The 25206-nt window shown below is 35.9% G+C and overlaps 1 protein-coding gene across 13 annotated transcripts in view; it reads left to right on the top strand.

Annotated features, from left to right (window-relative positions):
* The window catches only part of HYCC2 (hyccin PI4KA lipid kinase complex subunit 2), an 86236-nt gene extending 67149 nt beyond the window's left edge, over positions 1 to 19087 (top strand). For 7 of the 13 annotated variants that reach the window (XM_014829235.3, XM_070508384.1, XM_044768461.2 and 4 more), the window contains 4 exons: positions 2363 to 2450; positions 5832 to 5991; positions 6744 to 6911; positions 11319 to 12166. In XM_014829235.3, coding sequence (XP_014684721.1) covers positions 2363 to 2450; positions 5832 to 5991; positions 6744 to 6911; positions 11319 to 11920 — 1018 coding nt within the window. In that variant the 3' untranslated portion in view covers positions 11921 to 12166. Of the gene's footprint in view, positions 1 to 2362; positions 2451 to 5831; positions 5992 to 6743; positions 6912 to 11318 lie in introns of all 13 variants that reach the window. The other 6 variants (XM_014829238.3, XM_070508386.1, XM_070508382.1 and 3 more) reach the window with 1 other exon arrangement.
* The last annotated feature ends 6119 nt before the right edge of the window (positions 19088 to 25206 follow it).

Raw genomic sequence — 25206 nt, 5'->3', positions numbered from 1 at the left:
TTTTGAGGTTTTTTTAAAATATGGTGTAAGATAAGTGGTCCAGTTTCATTCTTTTGCATGTGGTTGTGCAGTTTTCCCAGCACCATCTACTGAAGAGACTGTCTTTTCTCTATTGTATATTTTGACTCTTTTGTTGTAAATTAATTGACCACGTATGTGTGGATTTATTTCTCAGCTGTCTATGCTGTTGCATTGATCTGTGTGTTTTTATGCCAATACCATACTGTTTTGATTACTATGGCTTTGTAATATGAGTTTGAAATCAGGAAATGCGATGCCTCCTGCTTTATTCTTCTTTCTCAAGATTGTTTTGGCTATTCAGGCAGGATCTTTTGTGGTTCCATACAAGTTTTAGGATTGTTTGTTTTATTTCTGTGAAAAATCTTATCAGAATTTTGATAGGAATTGCGTTGAATCTATAGATTGCTTTGGGTGGTATGGACATTTTAACAATATTAATTCTCCTAATCCATGAGCATGGAATATTTTTCCATTTATTTGTCTGTTCTTCAGTTTCTTTTATCAGTGTCTTTTATGAAAACTATAAGTGTACAGTGTACAGGTCCTTTACCTCCTTGGTCAAATTTATTCCTAGGTATTTTTTAGGCAATTGTAAATGGGATTGTTTTCTTAATTCTCTTTCTGGTAGTTCATTATTAGTGTACAGAAATGCAAAAGATTTTTGTGTATAGTCGTGCATCATTTAACAATGAGGATATGTTCTGAGAAATGTGTCATTAGGTGATTTTGTTGTGTGAATGTCATAGAGTGTACTTACACAAACCTAGATGGTATAGACTAAAAGCTATACTGTCATACGACTGGCAGTGCAGTAGGTTTGTTTACATCAGCATCACTATAAACACGTGAGTAATACATTGCACTATGATGTTACGACGGCTACATTGTCACTGATAGGAATTTTTCACCTCTATTATGGTCTTATGGGACCATATTGTATATGCAGTTTGTTGTTGACAAAAACATTGTTAGGTGGCACATGACTGTATTGATTTTGTATCCTGGAACTTTACTGAATTTGTTTATTAGTTCTAATAGTTTTTTGGTGGAGTCTTTAGGGTTTTTTATGTATGATATCATGTCATCTGCAAATAGAGACAGTTTTACCTCTTCATTTCTGATTTGGATGACTTTTATTTCTTTTTCTTGCCTAATTGCTCTGGTTAGAACTTCCATTACTGTGTTGAATAAAAGTGGTGAGAGTAGGCATCCTTGTCTTATCCTGATCTTAGAGGAAAAGCTTTCAGTTTTTTCACCATTGAGTATGTTAGCTGTGGGTTTGTCATATATGGCCTTTATTATGTTAAGGTATGACCCCTCTGTACCCACTTTGCTGAGAGTTTTTATCATGAATGGATGTTGAATTTTGTCAAATGCTTTTTTTGCATGTCTTGAGATGATCATATGATTTTTATCCTTCATTTTGTTAATGTGGTATGACATTGATTGAATATCAGATGTTGAACCGTCCTTGCATCCCAAGGGTAAATCCCACTTGATCATGATGTGTGATCCTTTTACTGTATTGTTGAATTTGATTTGCTAATATTCTGTTGAGGATTTTTGTCTAATATCTCACAGGGATATTGACCTGTAATTTTCTTTTCTTGTAGTATCCTTGTTTGGTTTTGGTATCAGGGTAATTCTGGCTTTGTAAAATGAGTATGAAAGTGTTCCTTCGTCTTCTTTTTGTCAGAAGAGTTTGAGAAGGGTTGATGTTAATTCTGCTTTAAACGTTTGGTAGAATTCACCTGTGAAGCCATGTGCTCCTAGACTTTTGTTTGTTGGGAGATTTTTGATTACTGATTAAATCTCCATGCTAGTAATTTGGTCTGTTCAGATTTTTTATTTCTTCATGATTCTATCTTGGTAGGTAGTATGTTTCTAGGAATTTATCCATTTCTTCTAGATTGTCCAATTTGCTGGTGTATAATTGTTCATCGTACTTTTAGTACTCCTAAAATAGCTGAAATGTAACATAACTAATCATTAAATTGGAGTCTAGAAATTGCCATGTTTTCCTTATGGAAAACTATGTCTCTTTACATAGTTAATAACCCAGGTTTTCATGAATACATTAAATAGATTACCCTAAATATCAATACGTGATAAAAACCAATTTGTGTGAAGAGATATCTGTAAACTATTATAAATGTTAGTATTTTAAATCTTCATTTTGTTTTATAACCAAAAGTGGGATAGTTTAGAAATGAAATGATGCAAAATTTGATGTGAAAATTTTGTTTCAGAACCAAAACAGTAAGACTTGGAACAATAAAAAGGTTGTTGTTGAAGATTAGAAATATTTGCTAAAGATAGTAAACGATCTGCTTTTCCATAGGTATAATGGACAGTGGGACCTTGGCCAAGAAGTCCTTGATGACATCATTTATAGAGCTCAGCTAGAGCTCTTTTCTCAACCACTGTTGGTAAGTTATTACATTTACTCTTTATTAAACAGACCTGTGTGTTGGCCCTGTGGTCTAGTGGTTAAGTTCGGCGTGCTCCACTTTGGCGGCCTGGGTTCAGTTCCTGGGCATGGACCTACACCGCTAGGCAGCAGCCATGCTGTGGCAGCATCCCACATACAAAATAGAGGAAGGTTGGCACAGATGTTAGCTCAGGGTGAATCTTCCTCAAGCAAAAAGAGCAAGATTGGCAGATGTTAGCTCAGGGTGAATCTTCCTCAGCAAAAAAATTAAAATAAAAATAAATTCATCTTTGGGGCCAGCGTGGTGGTGTAGTGGTTAAGTTTGTGCACTCCACTTCAGTGACCCAGGGGTCATGAGTTTGGATCCCAGGTATGGACCTACAAACTGCTTGTCAAGCCATGCTATGGCGCATCCCACGTACAAAGGGGAGGAGGATTGGCACAGATGTTAGCTCAGGGACAATCTTTCTCAAGCAAAAAGAGGAAGATTGGCAACAGATCTTATCTCAGGGCCAATCTTCCTCATCAAAAAACAAACAAACATACCAGTGCTTGAACAGGGCAGTAATGGGTAAAAAAAAAAATTCAATATGTGATATATGAGGCAATCCAAATCATAGAGGGAAAAAGGTTTGTTCCACAATAACAATTGGTTAACTGTTGGAGAGAAGACAAATTGGTTTAGATCCTCTCCTCCTACCACATACCAAAATGGAGTTCAGATAAATTAAAGAATTAAATGGTTTAAAATCCTTTAAGAAAAGAAAGAGTTAGAAGTTATAAATATTTACTCAAATTTCTAGAGAAGGGAGGACTTTCTAAGCTTAAGTAATGGGACAAGTCACTAAAAAAGGTTGATCTTCTATTTTGACCACATAAACATCTAAATGTTCAACCATTAGTTTTTTAAAAACAAAATTAATATGCAATGCACAAACTGAGAAAAATATTCTCAACAGTCATGACAAGAAAGCCCATTAATATTTTGTTCTATATAAAAAGATTTCATACTCTTCCACAAAATGAATACACAGTTATGCACCACATAACCACGTTTCAGTCAACAACAGATGGCATACACGACAGTGGTCCCCTGAGGTTAGTACCATATAGCCTAGGTGTGTAGTAGGCTACACCATCTAGGTTTGTGTAAGTGCACTCTATGATGCTCACACAACAGTGAAATTGCCTGATGACGCATCTCAGAACATATCCCCGTTGTTAAGTGATGAATGACTATATCTCTGAAAGGTAAATGATCAATCCAAAAACAAACGTACGTCTCCAGTAGTGGACTAAGGAAGGCATTCTCGACGTTACCAGTAGCAGTACAGCACAACTCTGAACATCCCTTGCAGAAGCAGTTTGGTAATGTGTGTTTGTTTTCTGTGACCCACTATCCCATGTGTAGCAACGTATCCTAGGAAACTACTTAAAATTCTTTTTAAGTGTATTATAAGCATAATGTTCGTGTTATTTTTAATTGCAAAGAAATCGAAATAATCTAAGTGTTCCACAACAGAGAATGATTAAGTTATAATGATGTTTCCTTGATGAGATTATATGTTTCAGATTTTATATTAAAGAAAAATGCTAGCTTGTGATAAGCAGTAAAGCAGTATAGAACTATTTTTTTAATCTGGACAGGACAGAGGAAACATACAAAATGCTAATAGCTGTCTAGGTGATTTGACTGGTGGTTTGTATTTCTTTGCAATTTTCTATGTCTTCCAAGCTTTTCGTAGTATTTCTATAATGGCATTTTAAATATATGATTTATGTATTTTTTACTTGCCATACTTTGAGTACAATTTTTTAAAGGTATTTTATTCATATAAATTTTTATTATATTTTAAGCTAAATATATATTTATTGAGGTAGCATTTACAGTAATTCTTTGATAGTTGAATTCTCTTTTTTTCCCTCATGTCAGCATCCCTAATTTTACCCTAAGGATTACATTAAAACAAATGGATAATAAGATTTTTTAAATTACATCAGAATAATAATACCTTGCGTTTGACTCTTTAAATTCATACTTTTATCCTTGTCTTATAAATTAAGTAGAGGTGGCATTTCCAAGGCAATATAGGTAAAGAGATTAGTAATCTCTAGCCCTAGAATAATCTTTTATTGCTGGGGATCTCTGAGGAGCCCAATGAATAACACTTCTTTTCTCTATTCAAATCTAGAGCCAGGAGATAAATAGATAAAAATGGTTGGCAGGGAGAGAAACTAGCATTGTCTTTATTACTGATAAAGGCTAAATTGAAAGACTTAACTCCCCACCCCTCAGTCTAGACCTTGGAACAGGCCTCTGGAGAGAAGGTTTGAGTTGGCAGAGCAGGCAGTTTATCTAGGTTGCTACATTCCACTTGTCCTTGTCCAAGTGGAGAGGGAGGGAGAGAGACAATCCTTGAGCTCAAATCTTTGCTAGATTAGCACTACCCAGTTAAGAAACAAAGACCAATCAATGGCAGTTACTCTCCAACCTAATATTTCACTCTCCTCTGTGGAGGGCAGAAAGTGCCAGATGTGTTTAGGGGAAATTTCTCCTTATGGAAACAAAGGAGTGAACAAAAGACTACTGATTTTTTTTTAATCAGAGATTAAATTTTGCATGTTATTTAGCATGTGAAGAATTGGAAACTTAGTCTAAATTTTCTTACATCAGGGTTCAAATGTTAAATAATTTTTCTTTCTTTGGAATACTTTTTCTCTTTGAAAGTCAGCAACTTCAAAGAATCCATAGGAGGTGTAACTCACTTTTTTTTTTTTTTTTTTACCCTGAGGAAGATTCGCCCTGAGCTAACATTTATGCCCATCTTCCTCAATTTTTTAATATGTGGGCTGCCAGCATAGCATGGCTGCTAACGGAGCAGTGTATTTCCGCACCTGGGAACCAAACCTGGGCTGCTGAAGCAGAGCACACTGAACTTTACCACTAGGCCACTGAGGCTGGCCTGTGACTCACATTTTTAAAAATAAATTCTCATTTAAAAAGCCTGCCTATTAGCATACAGGATAATGGAGATAGAAACATTTGTGACACATTGTACTTTTATAGTACAAGTTTTAAATACTTATTCAAAAAGTTATGAAACTATGGGCTGGCCCCATGGCCAAGTTGTTAAGTTTACATGCTCTGCTTTGGCGGCCCAGGGTTTCGCTGGTTCAGATCCTGGACATGGCACCGTTAATCAGGCCATGCTGAGGCAGTGTCCCACATAGCACAACCAGAGGCACTCACAACTAGAATATACAACTTTGTACTGGGGGGCTTTGGGGAAAAGAAGAAAAAAAAATTATGGAAATATGTAGAATAAGCATAAATTGCCTATTAGGTGTAAATATGTACAGACTTACATTATCATTTTAGGTTGCCAATGCCATGAAAAACTCATTACCATTTGATGCTCCGGATTCTTCACAAGAAGGCCAGAAAGTCCTTAAAGTGGAAGTCACTCCAACAGTGCCGAGGATTTCTCGGACTGCAATTACAACAGCTTCAATCCGTCGCCATAGATGGAGGAGAGAAGGTGAGTACAAAACCCTTATAGCTCATTCATGGATTCAAGTAAATTTATTACTGTTTTTATAGACTATATTAACACATGATATTATACTACTCTGTATAATTAAAGTAAAATTGTTTAGATTTTTATAAATAGCACTAGAAATGTCGTTTAAATGCCTGAATGTATTTTATTATAAATATATGTATTTTTTATATAGTAGAAAGATGTTATTGATTGCTCTATGAATGTTAAAATGGAAAATAAAATCAAGTTAATTTCTGTCTTTTTTCGAACTAGTAATAACAATAGGAAAGAAATTTCTTTAAGCCTGTTACCATGCTGGGAACAAAAGGTGCATGTATGAGCATTGTGGGAGAAAATTATATAAATGGCCAAACTAATGGTATAATACAAGCTATATATAAAAGAATTGAGTATTCTAAAATTTTTATCTTTGCTTTTCCTTTTTTTCTAAGTGCTGAATCCAGCAGTATTTCATAGGCATATGGTACTTGAATAGTCAGGCTGTCTTGCCTAAGAGATTAATTGCCATTTTGATGATCCTGATTTTTCTGTCCTATTCATTTGCAAACCTCACATTGTTCATCTGCCGCCTTATGTGTGTGCATACTTTGCACACACATGTAACTATATAAATAGTGTTTGTGTTTATATCATATCCATATATACATTCTCTTATCTGCCTGGGTCAAAATGCTCACAAAAGAATAGAGCAGCACAAAAGCACTAAAATTTTATATGTTGAATCCCAGATGGCTTTGACTTCTCAAACGAGGCTGACTCGAGTATTCCTGGCTCCCCGATCCAACACGGCTCCACTGACCTAGGGATCAAACGTGTGCAAGAGGGGGAGGTGCTGGTGCGCAGGACCCCTGAGCACGGCTCACCGGAGCCCAACTCAGCAGCAGCCACAACAGAGGGTAGGACAGAGATGAGGAGGCAGAAGTCAGTGAGGCAGTTGCTGGAGAAGGATCCTGGCTCTCTATCCCCAAGCAGAACATCTTTCCATTCTAGTGTGTGTTACTACTACCCCAGGGTGTATTAGCTCCTCTTTGGAAAGCACACTCCCCTGTCCCCCGCCCCCAATATGCCTAGCACCAGGTCAGGTACAATCTTTAGTTACCATTTGTGCTGGCCTGGAGTCTGCATCCCTGTGTAATCAAAGAACAGCTTGGCATGGCTACTAACAAGGCGGAGGCCTGTCTCTAAAAGGTCTGCAAATGCTTGGGATTTTTCATTACTGAGCATGTTTATTCTAACAGTAGGAAAGGAAAAATGCACCCAACGGACATGAGCCTTATTAACTAATATGAATTGACTTTATTTATATATTAATTTATTCTTTACAAATATGTGAGGGGAGTTTTAAAACTTTGATACATTATTTTTGAGAAATTGGACTAAAATGGAGCTGGTTAAAGTATGTCTAATCCTCGGGTGGTCAATTAACAAGAATTTCTTGTCTCTTTGACAGAGTAAACTGGTATTGACTGTCTTTTTATAATCTTTGGGTCAAGTTGCCTGCATCTAACTAGTGAGCTGCTGACATCATTCCTCTATAAATGCACTATCCTGGTGCACACTGCATTTTATCATCTATTGTAAATAATGATTGTCTTATATAGCTCCCAAACAGAATTGAAATGTATTATCTGGAGGTCAAGAATCCTAGTAGATCTTTGTTTCTACAATGCTGGTCTCTTAAGATGAGAATTTTGTTTTACACTCCCCCTCTCCCCCATAAAAGAAGACCTCTCTCTGATAGGAAGGTATTCATTTGCTATTTTACATGTGATGCCATAGGAGTTGACTTTGTGAAAGAGGGAACCGTAGCTTAATAGTTTTTTCATTATTTAATGTATTGCTACTGTGGAACCTTTATACTAATTTATGAAATTTAGCAAGTATTTTTAAAATAGGTTACATATTTTTACTTATTGTAAAGACCAAACATACAGGAAGCAGTTACCTTCCACTAAGGGAAGTCTCTTGCTCTTTGGTGCATTAGAAATTTGAGCATGCTCAGTAAGACTCTAAATCTGCCCTCTGTTCCCTTGCCCATTTGCCCAGATTGACCTGACTTTGTTTAGCAGTGTTGCATGTGCATGATCTAGGGACCCAGAGAAGTTGGTGCTGTTTTACAGACATCCTTGTGTAAATGGCTGTGAAAGATGCAGCTCTCTCTTTGTTTTTCCCATATCTCTTTGTTATCCCTGGGAGTCAGTTTTATCTTGCATAAAGGCATAAAAATAAGTATATGAACAGTTGTGGAACCCAGAGTTGGCCTAACTTGAACAATAGCCTGTTTCTCAACATTCTTGGTGACTAAATGAGCCACTTGATGTGCACCTACTACCATTGTTAGAATGTTGGAGTATTTGTGCTAAATGTAATGCTATGGTAACACTTGATGAAATTCTAGAAAATGTGGGGTTAGTGGGAAACATTTCTTCCATTCATTGAGTCATACACTTTGAAAAAAGAACCAAAATAGTTCCTTTTAAATATCCTATTAAATATTAAAATATCCTATTTAATATCTCCTATCACTGGTAAAAATTTCAGTGGGTGAGGGTGGGTTGTACCCATAAGGAAAGAGGAATGAGTTCCTTCAGTGTATTTGAAATTTCTCAGAAATTATTTTGCCTTTTAATTTAGATTAATTGTAGCTTTAAATCAATATTAGTAGAAGCTAAATTTATAAGGAGAGGCAGACATGAACAGAAAATTTCCTTAAAAATCCTTTTTGGTTGTCTCCTCTTTGGATCATGAATAGTATTGTTATCACCCAGGGAGAAAATTAGATAGGAAAAAAGTAGTGAGACACAATTGCCTTTTTATTCCTTGAAATTTTTTAAAAGAAGGAAGGAAATTACCAAAACCCTGGAAAAGTTTGGTAATTCTGGGGGGCTGGCCCTGTGGCGTAGTGGTTCAGTTCACACGCTCCATTTGGGCAGTCTGGATTCGCGAGTTCGAATCCTGGGTGTGGACCTACACCACTTGTCAGCCATGCTGTGGTGGCATCCCACATACAAAGTAGAGGAAGAGTGGCACAGATATTAGCTCAGAGTGAATTTTCCTCAGGAAAAAAAAAAAATGGGGCTGGTCCCATGGCCTAGTGGTTAAGTTTGTCACACTCCACTTTGGCGGCCTGGTTTCAGTTCCCAGGCACAGACCTACACCTCTTGGTGGTGGCCATACTGTAGCGGTGACCCACATACAAAATAGAGGAAGATTGGCACAGATATTAGCTCAGGATGAATCTTCCTCAGCAAAAAACACTTGGTAATTCTGAAGTCTGCTGGAGCTTTTTGATTAACATTGATAATTGGCCTTTTTAAAAAAAAAAAAAACAATTTTCCAGTATGATGGTTTTTAATAGTTTTATAATTAAAATTATATTTATTATGTGTTGAAATTGAAGGAAGAATATGAGCCTATCACCTACCTTTATCCTGATTGTCAAGTAACGTTTTATTTGTAACTTTTAAAGCTGGATTTAAAATTATATGGAACTGAGGACAACGCCTATAATGAAAGTATAGTCAGTGTTCCACTATACTTAAACAGCATTTCTTACTGTATAACTTGTATAACTTATCAGTGGATTCTCTTGCATGGTGACTTTTATGTTATCATCTTCTCTTTTGTGGCCATATTGCTTGGGCATCAGATCTGCATGTGGCAATATTCAGAAGCTAGCACTAAGTCTCTCAGTCTCCTTTCCTAATTATGTATGTCCCCAATGATACATTCTGTTCACTCCCAGTTTTATAGTACTGATATCACTTCTGAACCAATAACTATCTTTTCTTGGGCATTTTAGAGTTCTTTATACTAATCGTAAGTAAATTGCTAAGATGATATATGAATATAATTTAAAGTTTTTATTTTGAGATACATTGTATACTTTTCTTTTGAAGAAGAGGTTGAGAGAAATGGTGTCAGCTGTATTTTCATATGGCTTTGCATGATGATTAAAGGTTATTAAACTGCTGGATATAATAACAAGGTTCCTTTTGCTTTAAGGATAGCCTATTTCATTCTTCTTTTGAAGGAAGGAAATAACTAATCCATATGAGAAAATATGGCTAAGAAAATATTTTTATTTTTCCAGGAACTATGTTAAATAAAGATTGTGTTTAAATATTTCATATGTATTTTACTTAGGTAACCTGTTATCTCAAAATACTATTTGTTTAGAATTCTTTCCTAACATTTTACCTTAACTATAATAGTGATATCTGTATGTAGATCCAGATTAAACTTTTTGCAGCCTGGTAAACATATTAATGAGGTAGCACACAACTATCAGGTTTTGAAAGAAGCAAACGTGTTACTTTCTAAAAGAATGTTGATCATACTTTCAGTAAGAGAATTGAGATTCCTAGAAACCCCCAACTAAATATATTGTGTATGCTTCTCCCCTTTGTACAGAATCCTAAGATAAGGGTTCTTGCATTAACTGCAGTTTCTGCATGAAACATAATGGGACACTATGGTATTTTATGACAATAATAAATCTTGATACTAAAAATCTAATATATTACAAAAATACATCATATAGAAAGAAGAAATCCTTCTTAAATATCCCTTCTGGTTTCCTACCCTTGCTCTCTGATAATTAAATATTTTCTTCACATTAATTGATCAAGAAAACATGGAAATCAGTGAGTAGATATGTCCATTTAGACAGCATACAATTATGAAGTTACTGGAAGCAATGTAGAGTTTTTTAGAGTTAGAAAATTTACTGTTTTCATGTTAAAGGTTTTAAAGCCATTTAGAAGCAGTTAGCTGTTGAATAAATATAAAATTTTATTGTAATTAAAGAGGGTTTAGCTTGTAGGGATAAATGTGTTTTTGGCGTTATTCTGGGTGGCTGAAATTAGAAGGGGGTCTCTTTTGCACAGTCTGTTTTATGATGGGTAAGGAAGACAGAAGGAAAAAAATTTGTTTTTTAAAATAGATAGATATGGTCACCTCAAATTGACAAGGGTGTATTATAAAGATTTATGATAACAAAATGTTGTATTTTACCTAAAGTTGTTTTATGTGCCTAAATATTGATAGTATACTAAGTTTGTTTGTGGATAGTTTTACAAAAGCTGAACTAATGAAAGCTAAATGAACAGAATGAATAACACATTGGAATTCTGTGTAGATTAGGGTTTCTTCTCCTAAATTATTTACGAGAAATGTTGATAGCGAGGCCGTTGCCAACCTCTAGCAAAAATTACCCAAGAGAGAAGGTCAGTTAAGTTGTTATTCACAGCTGCCTCTTATTTAATTTAGCTATTGCTGAGTCTGTCTGATTTGTTTTTTAGGTGCTGAGGGTCTAAATGGAGGAGAGGAGTTGGTAAACCTGAATGATGCAGATGAAGGATTTTCATCGGGGGCTTCCCTCAGCAGTCAGCCAATTGGGACCAAACCATCCTCCTCTTCTCAGAGGGGAAGCTTAAGGAAAGTAGCAGCTGGGCGTTCAGCCAAGGATAAAGAAACAGCTTCTGTCATCAAATCCAGTGAGAGCCCTCGAGATTCAGTAGTTCGCAGGCAGTATGTACAGCAACCACCCGATCTTAGTGTAGATTCAATTGAGCTGACACCGATGAAGAAACACCTGAGCCTGCCCGCTGGCTCGGTGGTGCCAAAAACCAATAGCTTAAGTCTAATCCGGACAGCCAGTGCTTCTTCAAGTAAATCATTTGACTATGTAAATGGCAGTCAAGCAAGTACCAGCATTGGGGTTGGCACTGAGGCAGTTACTAATTTAGCAGCTAACAGTGCTAATCGATATTCAACCGTCAGTCTACAGGAGGACCGGCTAGGTCAAGCTGGAGAAGGTAAAGAGCTCCTCAGCCCAGGAGCTCCCTTAACCAAGCAGTCTCGATCCCCAAGTTTCAATATGCAGCTAATATCCCAGGTGTAGTTTGACATCCTTTCTCATCTTTCTGCTTACCTTGTAAACTGAACATTTCATTGTGCAAGAAGACACTTCATCCCACATTGTGAAAATATTGGTCATCATAATCAGATTTGATTTAGTTTAGGTATCTTCATACTGTATTTTGTATGGAAACAGCAATAAGGTTTTCTTTTCCCTCCTTCCTATATCTTCTCTTCACCTATTCCTTGTAAATGTGTTTGTGAAGCAGTATAAAATGTTTGCATTTTCCATGCCTTCTCTTCTCCTTGGGTGATGTGCAATCTGTCGTAGGCTGATCGGTCCCATTTCAACACTGTGAGACTGAGGATACGTTAGAGGAAATGGTGTATATGATCCCTATGAAATGATTCTTTGGCTTTCTTTTAAAAAAACAAAAACGGGTTTGTTCTCATGATCTGTAGAACTATGAAGATTACTGGATCATATTTTTTTTCTCTTAACCAGGAGTGCCTCAGAGATTCTGCTATGACTTTGGACTTCTCTGAGTCTGTGCAATCATTTTCTTGAGAAGCGTGGGGAAAGGTGGTAGGCTGCTGCACTTTTCTATTGAAATAAGGGTGGCTCTTTTTCCCCCTGTCTCCTTTATCTCGAGGACACAAATGTTCAATTACTGAGGCATTTAAATCAAGTGGTGGCCACCTCCATCAGAGGGCAGGGCTCTAAGTTGATTGTGTAATTGATAATGCACTTTCTCGATGGCTCTGTAGTCATTATTAACATGTCTTCCCTCCTCCCCGCAAGGACATAAGGTCGTTTCTGTCCTTTAAGTTTGAACAACTAACAAATCAGAGAATCCAAGGGGCGTGTTCTATTTCCTAGGAATGAGTGACACTTTGGTGCTGGGGTTTTGTGGGCGGGAGGGGGCAGTTTTTGTTTATCTTGTATGGGATTGTGTGTGTGAGGGGAAGTTTTGATTGGTTTTTTTCTTTTCCTTTGTGAGCTGATGATGACTGAAGTAGAACAAGTACATCTTCAGGTAAAGAGAGGGATTTCTCAACCCACTTTCTGTGATGTCAGACTATTGGAGAAGCCCTTTCAGCTGCTTTCTAGATGTACCTAAATTCAGTCAGATATCTTGGATTAAGAAACCTGAAGTCCTGATAGATCATATACTCCAAGGAAATACATCAGGGACAGATAATTGGCTGAAAACACTGATGCTTCAATGTGACACATTTTTATAGAACATTTCTACCAGGGGGTACTGACTTGATTTCTCCTACAAGGACTACACTGCCTTTGTGTTTAATGTAATGCAATTTGTGTACCTTATAATCATATATCTCCAAAAGTTTCTCATTTTTATAAAACTTTCGAATCATGCCAGTAAGCTAGATGTTGAATGTATGTAAGTAACATTTGGTAACTGAGCTAAGAGGCTACAAAAATGCATTATTGGTAAAAAATTTTCAGTTCTGATTTGATTGGATAAGATTTCATTATGACCTCTTCTGGGTCTCTGGCTCTACTGCTTGATTGAAGTAGAAGAGAATATATTGATTTTTGAAATCATTGTTATGACTTGAACTGCTATACATTATCCTTCCACAAAAGACATCAGAGCTATTAGTGCTTTGTACGTTGAGACATTTTTGTTTTATTATCGTGAAATAAAAATATACTGAATTTATAGAAAGCAAGTATTCTCCTAGTTAACAGTTTAAAATTTTCTCTCTCCAATAAAAATTACAATACATTTTGATAAATAAAATAACCAGAAAAATGCCTCTTTTTTTTCACACCTAAAAATCCTCTCCTCTTTTTTTTGATTGTAAGAGGTTTGTTTGTTTAGTGGACTTTCTGTTAGAATCTTTATAAAAACAATGAGTTGCTTGATTGAATTTGGTGATCTGTAACATTTTTCAGCTCATGTGAAAATGGAAAACTAGAACCTGAACTAATATCTACAACATTGCCAAAGTCTGAGGTAAAGCTAAAAGTTGATAAATAGAGATTTATTGTTTTGTATATATGTGTGTGTGTATGTATGTATGTGTGTGTATATATATGTATGGTATGTATATATCACAAAGACATATTTTAGATATCCCTTAGTTCTTTTAATTTAACTAAGGATGTCAGATAAAGGAATTTAAAAAGCAGCCAAAATAAATGAGGTGTAAAGGTCTATAACATACTAAGGGAAACAGAGTTTCAGCTATGAGAGAAAAAGAGCATTGTACTTCCCAGGGAGTGAGATCTTGGCCATGGCTGGAGGTCAGTTTATGGCAGAAATACCTGGTTGATTTAGGAGGCTGAAGAGTTGTTTGTAATTTAACAAGTTGTGCATTTATTGACATGTAAAGATAGCATAATTTTATTTTAGTTAAAGCACAAAAAAAATACCAAATAATACCAAATTACAGCAAAAGCTGTAATAAATGTAAAAAGATCTCCCTTTGGTTTGTTAGCAACCTTGTTACACCTGAAAAGTTGGTTTTGAAAAACTTTCACTTTAGAAGATTTCTTTTATCTGTATGTGTATATGTTTATATTTTGTACATATACATACCCATTCATGTTCCATGACCCTGTAACATTTGTGTTCTATTCTTTTAAGTGATATGATTTGGCCTCAATGAAGAAACATTTCATTTAGTTCAAACTTTGCATTCAGGGTCCTAGAACAGATTTCCTGTGCAAGATTTGGTTGAAATGGAATAAGTTTAGCAAACCTAAGTCATATTTTCTAAGAGATTTTTGATATTCATTTGCATTATTTATTGGCATATAATTTAAACTACTCTTCAGTTATACAACAGCTGTTACAAATATATCCCAGCAATATTCATACTTTATCCTTCAGCAGCCTTTTGTTTTATACTTCCTAACTTAGATTAAAAAAAAAGTCCTTCCATCTATGGAAAAGCTAGTTAGGGAGGAAATACTTGTTTTCTATAATAAAACAATTTGATTGGTGCCATCTTTGCCAGGTTGGATTAAGAAATACAAAGACATATCTGAAGGTTTGGGGAACTCTTCTCTATGTCATTAATTTGAAATCATGTTACTAAAAAGCAAACTAAAATGTAAAGTGAAAAGCTAACTTAGAAGTAAGATTTTTAAATAGAAAAAATATTTTGAGAAGCTAGGGGGAAAATTGTTGTACTTTGAAATCCTGACCTTTACCTCTACTCTCACCCTCCCGATTACTCCTCTGTGCCTATTTAATATAGAGTCAGGACTTTTGTGCTAGAAGAGACCCTAGAGATAATCTAGCTAGTCTCCCAACACCCACTCCCCCATATCCATCCTCAGGAAACTGAGGCTCAAAAAGGTTGTAAAGTGATCAAGGTCACATAACTAAGAAGCAGAGCCAGAATCAAACTCCTGTCTCCTTTCAAATGCATATTAACACCCCACTGCCTCCCTTTACTTCTACTGTGGTAGGTGTGGTATGTAACACACTCCATTTATGCAGTTTCTTTATAGTTCTGCTCTAGTAGTTGGTGAATACTGCACATTAAGAGAAGCATTAAATCCAGAAAAAATATAGAGTAATAAACATGGATGGGGAAGTGTTGGAAATGTAGGTATCTATACCACAGATGTAAGGATAGATATATTTTTCCTATTCTAATTTATGCCTTACTATTTTCTGCCACATAACAGTTGGATGCTGCCATTTTATAACTGATTATATTCTGGGGATTTATTTAGATGCAAAAATAAATCCAATGTAATGGCTTTGATCAGTGTTTCTAGCTATTTTAAAGTAATTTTTGAATCAGCCAACTTTCACAGTCACCTAGGTGGCAAGTTAATTGTGTTGCACAATGGAGTATCACAAAGTAGATTAAGTAAATTTGATTTCATTAATTTCTAATGTCGAAAGAGATTGAACCTTACTTGTGCTTAGAGCAGATAGATAAAAGCAATATTTCCTGATGTGACTGAAAAAGGTTCATAGTGTGAAACTTATGATTCCATAATGGAATGGTGACCATGATGTCATTGAAAGTGTATATACCATATAAAATGTCTTAAACCCGGTAGTCTCAGCTATGTAAGCTCAATATTTCCCACCTGTATTCTCAAATTCCACTTAGTAGCTTTAAATTAATTATAATTATTTATTAGACACTGGAATACTGAGAATAACTTCTTTCAGACTGTTTTGTTTGCACTATTTTTGTGACTATTTTAATGAAGTGGGATGTTTTTCCTACCTCACTTTGTGAGGTTTGTATGGGTCCATTTTTGAGTACTTTAGTTGTTGACAATCAGTTGTCTCAGTTAATTTTCTGCATGTTCATTTGTAAATAAAATAATTAGTATCTGTTTTTAGGGGATAGTAGACTATACAAACACTGGCAAGGAGGCTGTATTTCTGATCTTGGATTACAAAGTAAGTTTTGTTTTATGTTGATTTTTTTTTTAAATCAGTATTTAAGTTACATATTTGTTTTTCAATTTAAAAATGTTTAATAGGTCATGCCAGTGGTTAGAAAATCTATAAGAATTTTAGGGCAACTTTTCTATACTATGGCTATGTTAAACAATCTGAACATGAGACTTTTTATCTTTCAAGTTGAATGATTTTTGTCATGTTTCAAACCACTAGGTCGGTTGAGACACATATTTGTAATACTTTAATTTTTTTAAAGTGCGTTTTAGAAACAAGTTGTTTGAAAACCAACTAGAAATTATTGGTAGCCTAAACTCTAAATATTAGAATATTTGCCAGATCAAGAAGATGGAGTGCAGTGTAAAATTGTTAACAGTGCTAATAAAATCATAATGAGTCACCAGATTGGTAACAGTTTTCCATTGCCAAGGTGGTCATGTTGATAACATAAGACATAAATTTTACTATTATCTGTGTTGTGTACCTAATGGGTCTATCATATTGGCACGGAACATACTAGGAAATACTACTCATAGAGTCGACCAGTGTGCACTTAAACTATATTAGATTTTTGGCAGTGCCAGAAATTTGTGTGGTGATCCCAAACCATTAGAATTAGAGGAGTCGTCATCACTCAGCCTTCCCTGCCCATGTGGGCACACTCCTTCTCAGCCTGACCACACAGCCAGAAAATTGTGGTAACTTCAATTTCTTCAGTATGTTTATAGTTTTAGCCATTAGTCACATGAGAAATATATATGAGAGCAAACAGTTCAGGATAGAAGTTCGCAGAAAGATGTGAAATAACTGGCAGCATAGGACAGAATTCTAGGTTCTGTGTTTTGCTTCTGGATTTTGAGAAAATGTTTACAAATTAAGGCACATTCAGATGTCTGCTATTATGTTTAATATAGATTTTACCCAAAAAATTAGAATTAGATATAGCTTAAAGTATCACTGAGTCTTTTTTTAATAATTGTGTATCTGGAGGCAGGCTTAATAAAGAAATTCTTTTATTTTCAAAGAGAAAGGAACTTAATTGGACAATCCGTCCCCAACTACAGAATTGATATCAGTCTGGTTTGCTGTATTTGAGTGTCAGCAGCTCAGTGTTATTTATATATGAGGAAATTCTTTACATCTTCATTGGTTACAAAATTTACCAAAGAAAATGTATCAATCAAATATAATTTTTAAAGTACCCAACTGTTAAGGAATGAGGCTCCTTTAACATAAAGGATTGTTTTCTAGACCTAAGGGAAATGAGTATCAAAAGATTGTTTGATTAGAAACATAGATATATAGTACCTACAAGAGTCCATGTGAGGTTTTCTTATCCTGTCAGCAAAATGCCAACATTTCACTTCCAGCAAAATACCAGTTAAAGGTTAAGTCCAAAAATTATTCCTTATGGCACATTTTCATGTCTCCTTAACTCAAATTGAGGATTCTGTTCATCAGTATTGAATAAAAAATGAGGGAAATTCTTAAAATTTGTATATTGTATGATATTGTGGCTTTTTCAAAATAAAAGGGGAGAATGATGGAAATAGACATTTTTAAATGGGCAATGGCAATTTCTAATAAGTATGATATTGGCTAAAATGGTATTTTACATAATTTATGTACATGATCATTCTGAGTGTTTTTTTCTTTGCAGAAAAACATGATTGGGTTAAGAAAAGCTGAAATACTCATTTTTTTTAATGTATAGACCAATAAGAACTAAAGGATTTACATAAACTATTAAATAATGATTTTTTTTTGAAAACTTTAAATGTAATTGTATGTTAACTGATGTTCCAAACAGGTTCTATGTATTATTTTTTTTGTATCAGGTGGTAGTTAAAAATTAGTGAATGTCTTGGTCAGGTATCTTGGAAAGAGAACATTGGCTTTCTAACAATTACTAATGTAGATTTTTGGGCTTTTTAAAGTTTTATCATCCCCACTGATTTGAGAGAGATGCTCAGTGCTCCGTATGTTCTTTTAAAATATTTGTAATAAGTTCATCAACTGCTTAACAGTAAGTCTTTCTGATTCTTATTCTAAAAATTCTGTGGGCTTTAATTCAGTTTAACTGGTTAAGTGAAACAGTTTTTATGGTGCAAAGATTATTTTCCCACTATTTTTCTCATAATAATTTGGCTCTTCTGAGCTACAGTTTCTGAAGAGTTTTTACTACTTTAGCATTATATAGTCTGATCTCTATCACAATCGACAAGTAAACAGAAAATATCCCACTTTCCTGTGTTTGCTTCATAAAAGGATATGGAATGTATAGATCAGCTCTTTTTTTTTTTTTTCTTATCAGCATCAACCTATAACTTGGTATAAACTTCTCAAGTATTCAGAGAAGAGTGGTGGTAAAAATTTAAATAAGATAGGCATGAAGAAAATATGATCGCTTTTGATTGTGTCCTTTCAACCTAGGACTAGTGAAGACTTTCACTTTTTCAGAGCTGAAGAAAAATACGCACATTTAAGATCATATTTATTGGTGCATGTAAGCCATTATCTTAATTGTCTTACAGAACTGGTTAATGCTGTTGATTGTTGAAATGTGAAATGTAGTCACTGTTGACCTTGTAAATATCTGCCAGAGATGAAAAAATATTTTAAGTTATTGTAAATAAAGATGTATAAATTCATTATAAGTCTGCAATGCAGAAACATATCTAAGATGTTAAATATTGTGTTTCTTGAGAGATGTGTAATTTTTCCCTAGATGTATCTAGTTACATTAAGAATGTAAATTTTCTTTTGTACAGTATAAAAATACAGCTTTATTTGGCTTTTGACTGGATTCTCCTGAATTAATCTCTTACCTAAATTACATTCCTTAAAATGATCCTTCATTGCATTTTTTCAAAGCATTCCATTTTATTTATGCATGTCTGAACTTTTTATTTAAATGACACTATTAAATTAAGGCAATTTATAAGATGAATTAAGGCAATATATAAAGTTACATATGGCACCATAAAATATGAGCATGAAGGCAGGAGAGAAATTAATACAAAAAATATGTGCCATACGTTTCTGTATGTTATTGTTGAGATACAAACATATCTCTGAACTTTAAAGCAGCCAAATGCAAAGAGAGAAGATGATTTACGTGATTTTCAGACACCTTTAAGATAAATCAGTTTGTCAGGTGAGGCACAACTGTTTCTAGTACTAGATGTTAGGAAATTTTCTTTCCTGGGTCCTCGTAAAGAGGAGCCATCATTATTACAGTACCATTTACACTGTCATCAACAATGTATGAAAGTGCCCGTTTCCTCACACTCTTAGAAGCATTAGTTCTCTAATCATAAAGTTTTTGGTCTTTCTCTCATTGTGTTTTCTAAAGCTATACTTTAGTCTACCCTTGGGACATAGGTTTAATGAAGGGCTGAGCTCAAGGCCCTGTTTTCTTTTCCTGTTACATGCATTGCTAGAAAAATCTCTTCTGTGCCTTTTTTCCTTATGGCTATTATTCCTTACTTATGGATCAAAGCTTTGTTCTCCCTTTTATTTTAGATTGAAGCAATACAAAGCACATTTTTTTTCATATCCTGTTTAGTATGCCTTAATCCAAAATTTCTGATAATAGATTAGTAGTTCCAGAAGAGAATGACTTAATACAACTCATTAAGCCTGTTTTCTTTCCTCCTTGACTCGGTATCTATGTTAGTCAGGAAAGATGAGATTCACCAGTTGACAGTTTTAATTTTTTCCTTTTATTAAGAATGTAGTACTTGTTCGTTTTAAAAACCTTAGAAAATACAGAGGGGCCGGCACAGTGGTACAGTGGTTAAGTTTGGTGCTCTGCTTTGGAGGCCCAGGGTTCGCAGGTTTGGATCTGGGGTGCGGACCTAGCACTGGTCATCTAACCATGCTGTGGCGCCATCCCACATTAACTCGAGGAAGGTTGGAGCAGGTGACATCAGCGTCATGGCAGAGTGAGCTTGCCCGGGACTCTCTCCCCTCCAACATACAACAAAAAGGAGTAACCATAGTCAAACAAGAAATATCCTTAATAGCACAGGAATCCTTGGAGACTCACAGCAGCCAAACGACGGAGGGTGGAGAGGCTGGAGCCCACCTCGGAGGGGCTGGAACAGGGTAAGAGAGAACTTCATTCCCTCCCCTAAAGACTGGGATCACTGCTGTGGGAGGCTCTGTGAGGGAAGGAGTGGGGGGGGGGAGGTGTCGCGCATCTGCAGGATCACCCAGGACTCCCTAGTGCCCTTGCAGCCCAGAAGGAAGCCCTCTAATGGGGTGAAAGCTTTCGTGTGGGGTGACCTCATCAAGCCAATACCCCAGAAGACCAGATAGCAAGAGCTGATCGGAAAAACTCAGGTCCGCACAGAAGAGAAAGCTCCCCCTCCCCACCAACCCATGCTGTGCCATGCCATCTCAGCTGAAGGCGGGGGGCTCAGAATATGTGGCTCTTGACCCACATCTAGTGGCAATAGGCTGTAACTGCAACCGAATAATATCACAATGGGGAAAAAATCATACTTCCAGCATCCAGCAATTCATTAAGTCCCCAGACCAGAGGGAAAACAATAAATAGCCAGAATTATGTCCTGAAGACTCAGAAATAAGTAAACTAAACGACAATGAATTCACAATAGCTATCGTCAAAAAACTCATGAGGTAAAAGAAAATATACAGAAACAATTCAACAAGTTCTGGAGCTACTTCACGAAAGAGATTGAAACTATAAAGAAGAATCAATCAGAAATACTAGAGATGAAAAACAATGGAAGAGAGAAAACAAAATATGGATTCTCTGAATGTTTCTGTGGACACCATAGAGGAGCGAATCAGCATAATTGAAGATAGACATGTTGAATGGCTCCAGACAGACGAGGAGAGAGAACCAAGACTAAAAAGAAATGAAGATAATCTCCAAGAAATAGCTGACGCAATGAGGAAATGCAACATAAGAATTATAGGTATCCAAGAAGGTGAAAAGAAGGAGAATGGAGCAGAAAGCATGCTCAAAGAAATAATATCAGAAAACTTTCCAAATCTAGGGAATCAGAGAGAAATGTGTGTGGAGGAAGCTTTCAGATCTCCTAGATTTGTCAATGTAAAAAGATCTACTGCAAGGCATATAGTAGTAAAAATGGCAAAAATGAATGACAAAGAAAGAATACTCAAGGCAGTAAGGTAGAAGAAAATAACCTACAAAGGAACCCCGTCAGACTTTCAGTGGATTTCTCTGCAGAAACCTTATAAGCTAGGAGAGACTGGGACAACATATTCAAAAAAAAATTTTTTTTTTAAAGATTGGCACCTGGGCTAACAACCGTTGCCATTCTTTTTTTTTTTTTCTGCTTTATCTCCCCAAACCCCCCCGTACACACTTGAATATCTTAGTTGCATGTCCTTCTAGTTGTGGGATGTGGGACACCGCCTCAACGTGGCCTGACGAGCGGTGCCATGTCCACGCCCAGGATCCAAACCCTGGGCCGCCGCAGCAGAGCATGCGAACTTAACCACTCGGCCACGGACCCGGCCCCTCAAAATTTTAAAACATAAAAATCTTCAGCCAAGAATACTCTATCCAGCAAAAATATCCTTCAGATATGAGGGAGAAATTAAATCTTTCCCAGACTAACAAAAGCTAAGGGACTTCGTAGCCACGAGACCCCCACCCCCACAAGAAATCCTCAAGAAGGCCCTCACACCTGAAAAAAGAAAAAAAAGGAGAAAGAGGTCACAAAACACAGAGTAAGGAGACAAATAGAATCACAATAGGATAGCAAATATTCAACTATAGCATTAGGATAAAGGGAAGGACAACACCAAAAACAAAGACAATCTTGTCACTTTAACTACAAACTGACAACACAACTTGGACTAAGATATGAAAATAATAACTTAGGAGGGGAGGAGGAAAGGGACTGAATCAGTTTAGACTAAGGAAACAAGAGGCCATCAGAAAATGGACTATGTTATGCACGAGATTCTGAATACAAACTTCAGGGTAGCCACTAAACTAAAAAGCAGAAGAGAGACAAAAAATAAATAAGGAAAAAACTAAGAAACACAGCATAAGAAACGGCAGAAGTCAATGGGTAGACCAAAACACAGGACAAGAAACAGGAAAAGCGGGAAAACCAGAAAACGAGTGACAGAATGACAGCATTAAGCCTTCATACATCAATAATCACCCTCAATGTAAATGGATTGAACTCTCCAATAAAAACACACAGAGTGGCAAGATGGATTAAAGAACAAGATCCAACAATTTGTTGCCTCCAGGAAGCACAACTCAGCTCCAATAACAAATACAGACTCAGAGTGAAGGGGTGGAAGATGATACTCCAAGCTAACGGGAAACAAAAGAAAGCAGGTGTCGCAATGCTTATATCAGACAAAGTAGACTTCAAGATAAGGCAGGTAAAGAGAGACAAAGAGGGGCAGTATATAGTGATCAAAGGGACACTCCATCATGAAGAAATAACGCTTATAAATATCTATGCACCCAACACAGGAGCATCAAAGTTCATAAAGCAACCATTAACAAACCTAAAAGAAGATATCAAAAGTAACACAATAATAGTAGGGGACCTCAACACCCCACTCACATCATTGGACAGATCATCCAGACAGAAAATCAACAAGGAAACAGTGGAATTAAATAAAAAGCTGAAACAGTTGGACTTAATAGACATATAAAGAACACGCCATCCAAAAACAGGAGAATACACATTTTTCTCAAGTGCGCACGGAACATTCTGAAGGATATACCATATGTTGGGAAACAAGGCAAGCCTCTATAAATTTTTAAAAATTGAAATAAAAACAAGCATCTTCTCCAATCATGATCCTATAAAGCTAGAAATTAATTAAAAGAAAAAAGCTGAGAAAGGGACAAAGATGTGGAAACTAAACAATGTGCTATTGAACAAGCAATGGACCATTGAAGAAATCAAAAAATATCTAGAGACAAATGAAGACGATAACATGCCAACCCAACTTATAAGGGATACAGCAAAAGCTGTATTAAGAGGGAAATTCATCGCAATACAGGCACACCTTAACAAACAAGAAAAATCCCAAATAAGCGATCTCAAATTACACCTAACTCAATCAGAGAAAGAAGAACAAACAAAGCCCACAGTCAGCAGAAGGAGAAAAATAATAAAAATCAGAGCAGAAATAAATGCTATTGAAACAAAAAAGGCAGTAGAAAGGATCAATGAAACACAGAACTGGTTCTTTGAGAAGATAAGTAAAATTGACAACCCCCTAGCCAGATTTACAAAGAAAAAGAGAGCTCAGATAAACAAAATCAGAAATGAAAAAGGAGAAATAACAACAGACTCCACAGAAATACAATGGATTATAAGAGAATACTATGAAAAACTATATGCCAACAAAATGTAACCTAGAGGAAATGGATAAATTCTTAGACTCTTACACTCTCCCAAAGCTAAATCAAGAAGAAGCAGACAATCTGAAGAGACCAATCTCAAGGAAAGAGATTGAAACAGCAATCAAAAGCATCCGAAAGAATAAAACTCCAGGACCAGAAGGCTTTCCTGGGGAATTCTACCAAACTTTCAGAGAATATTTAATACCTATCCTTCTCAAGCTATTCCAAAAAATTAGGGAGGATGGAAGACTTCCTAACACATTCTACGAGGCCAACATCAACCTGATACCAAAGCCTGACAAGTACAGCATGTAAAAGGAGAACTACAGGCCAATATCGCTGGTGAACATAGATGCAAAAATTCTCAACAAAATTTTGGCAACCCAAATTCAGCAATACATCAGAAGGATCATACATCACGATCAAGTGGGATTCATACCAGAGACACAGGGATGGTTCAACATCCGCAAATCAATCAACATGAGAGACCACATCCAAAAATTGAGGAATAAAAGCCACACGATCATCTCAATAGATGCAGAGAAAGCATTTGACAAGATCCAACAGCCATTTATGATAAAAGCTCTGAACAAAATGGGGATAGAAGGAAATTATCTCAATATAATAAAGGCCATATATGACAAACCCACACCCAACATCATACTCAATGGGCAAAACTGAGCGCCATCCCCCTGAGAACAGGAACGAGACAAGGATGCCCTCTATCACCAGTCTTATTTAACATAGTACTGGAGGTTTTGGCCAGAGCAATTAGTCAAGAGAAAGGAATAAAAGGAATCCAAATAGGGAATGAAAAAGAGAAACTCTCGCTGTTTGCAGACGACATGATCTTATATATAGAAAACCCCAAAGAACCCACTGGAAAACTTTTAGAAATAATCAACAACTACAGCAAAGTTGCAGGGTATAAAATCAACTTACATAAATCAGTAGCATTTCTATACTCTAATAATGAACTAACAGAAAAAGAACTCAAGGACACAATATCATTCACAATCGCAACAAAAAGAATAAAATACCTTGGGGTGAATTTAACTAAGGAAGTGAAAGACCTATACAATGAAAACTACAAGACTTTCCTGAAAGAAATTGAAGACGACTTAGAGAGATGGAAAGACATTCCATGCACATGGACTGGAAGAATAAACATAGCTAAAATGTCCATACTACCTAAAGCAATCTACAGATTCAATGCAATCCCAATCAGAATCCCAATGATATTCTTTACAGAAATAGAACAAAGAATCCTAAAATTCATATGGGGCAACAAAAGAGCCCAAATTGCTAAAGCAATCCTGAGAAAAAAGAACACAGCTGGAGGCATCACAATCCCTGACTTCAAAACATACTACAAAGCTACAGTAATCAAAACAGCATGGTACTGGTACAAAAACAGGTGCACAGATCAATGGAACAGAATTGAAAGCCCAGAAATAAAACCACACATCTATGGACAGCTAATCTTCGACAAAGGAGCTGAGGGCATACAATGGAGAACAGAAAGTCTTTTCAACAAAT

Source organism: Equus asinus, chromosome 4 (genome assembly GCF_041296235.1).
Source record: "Equus asinus isolate D_3611 breed Donkey chromosome 4, EquAss-T2T_v2, whole genome shotgun sequence".
Taxonomy (NCBI): Eukaryota; Metazoa; Chordata; class Mammalia; order Perissodactyla; family Equidae; genus Equus; species Equus asinus.
Note: the sequence above shows the minus strand (reverse complement) of the source record. Positions and strands in the feature narration are given on the sequence as shown.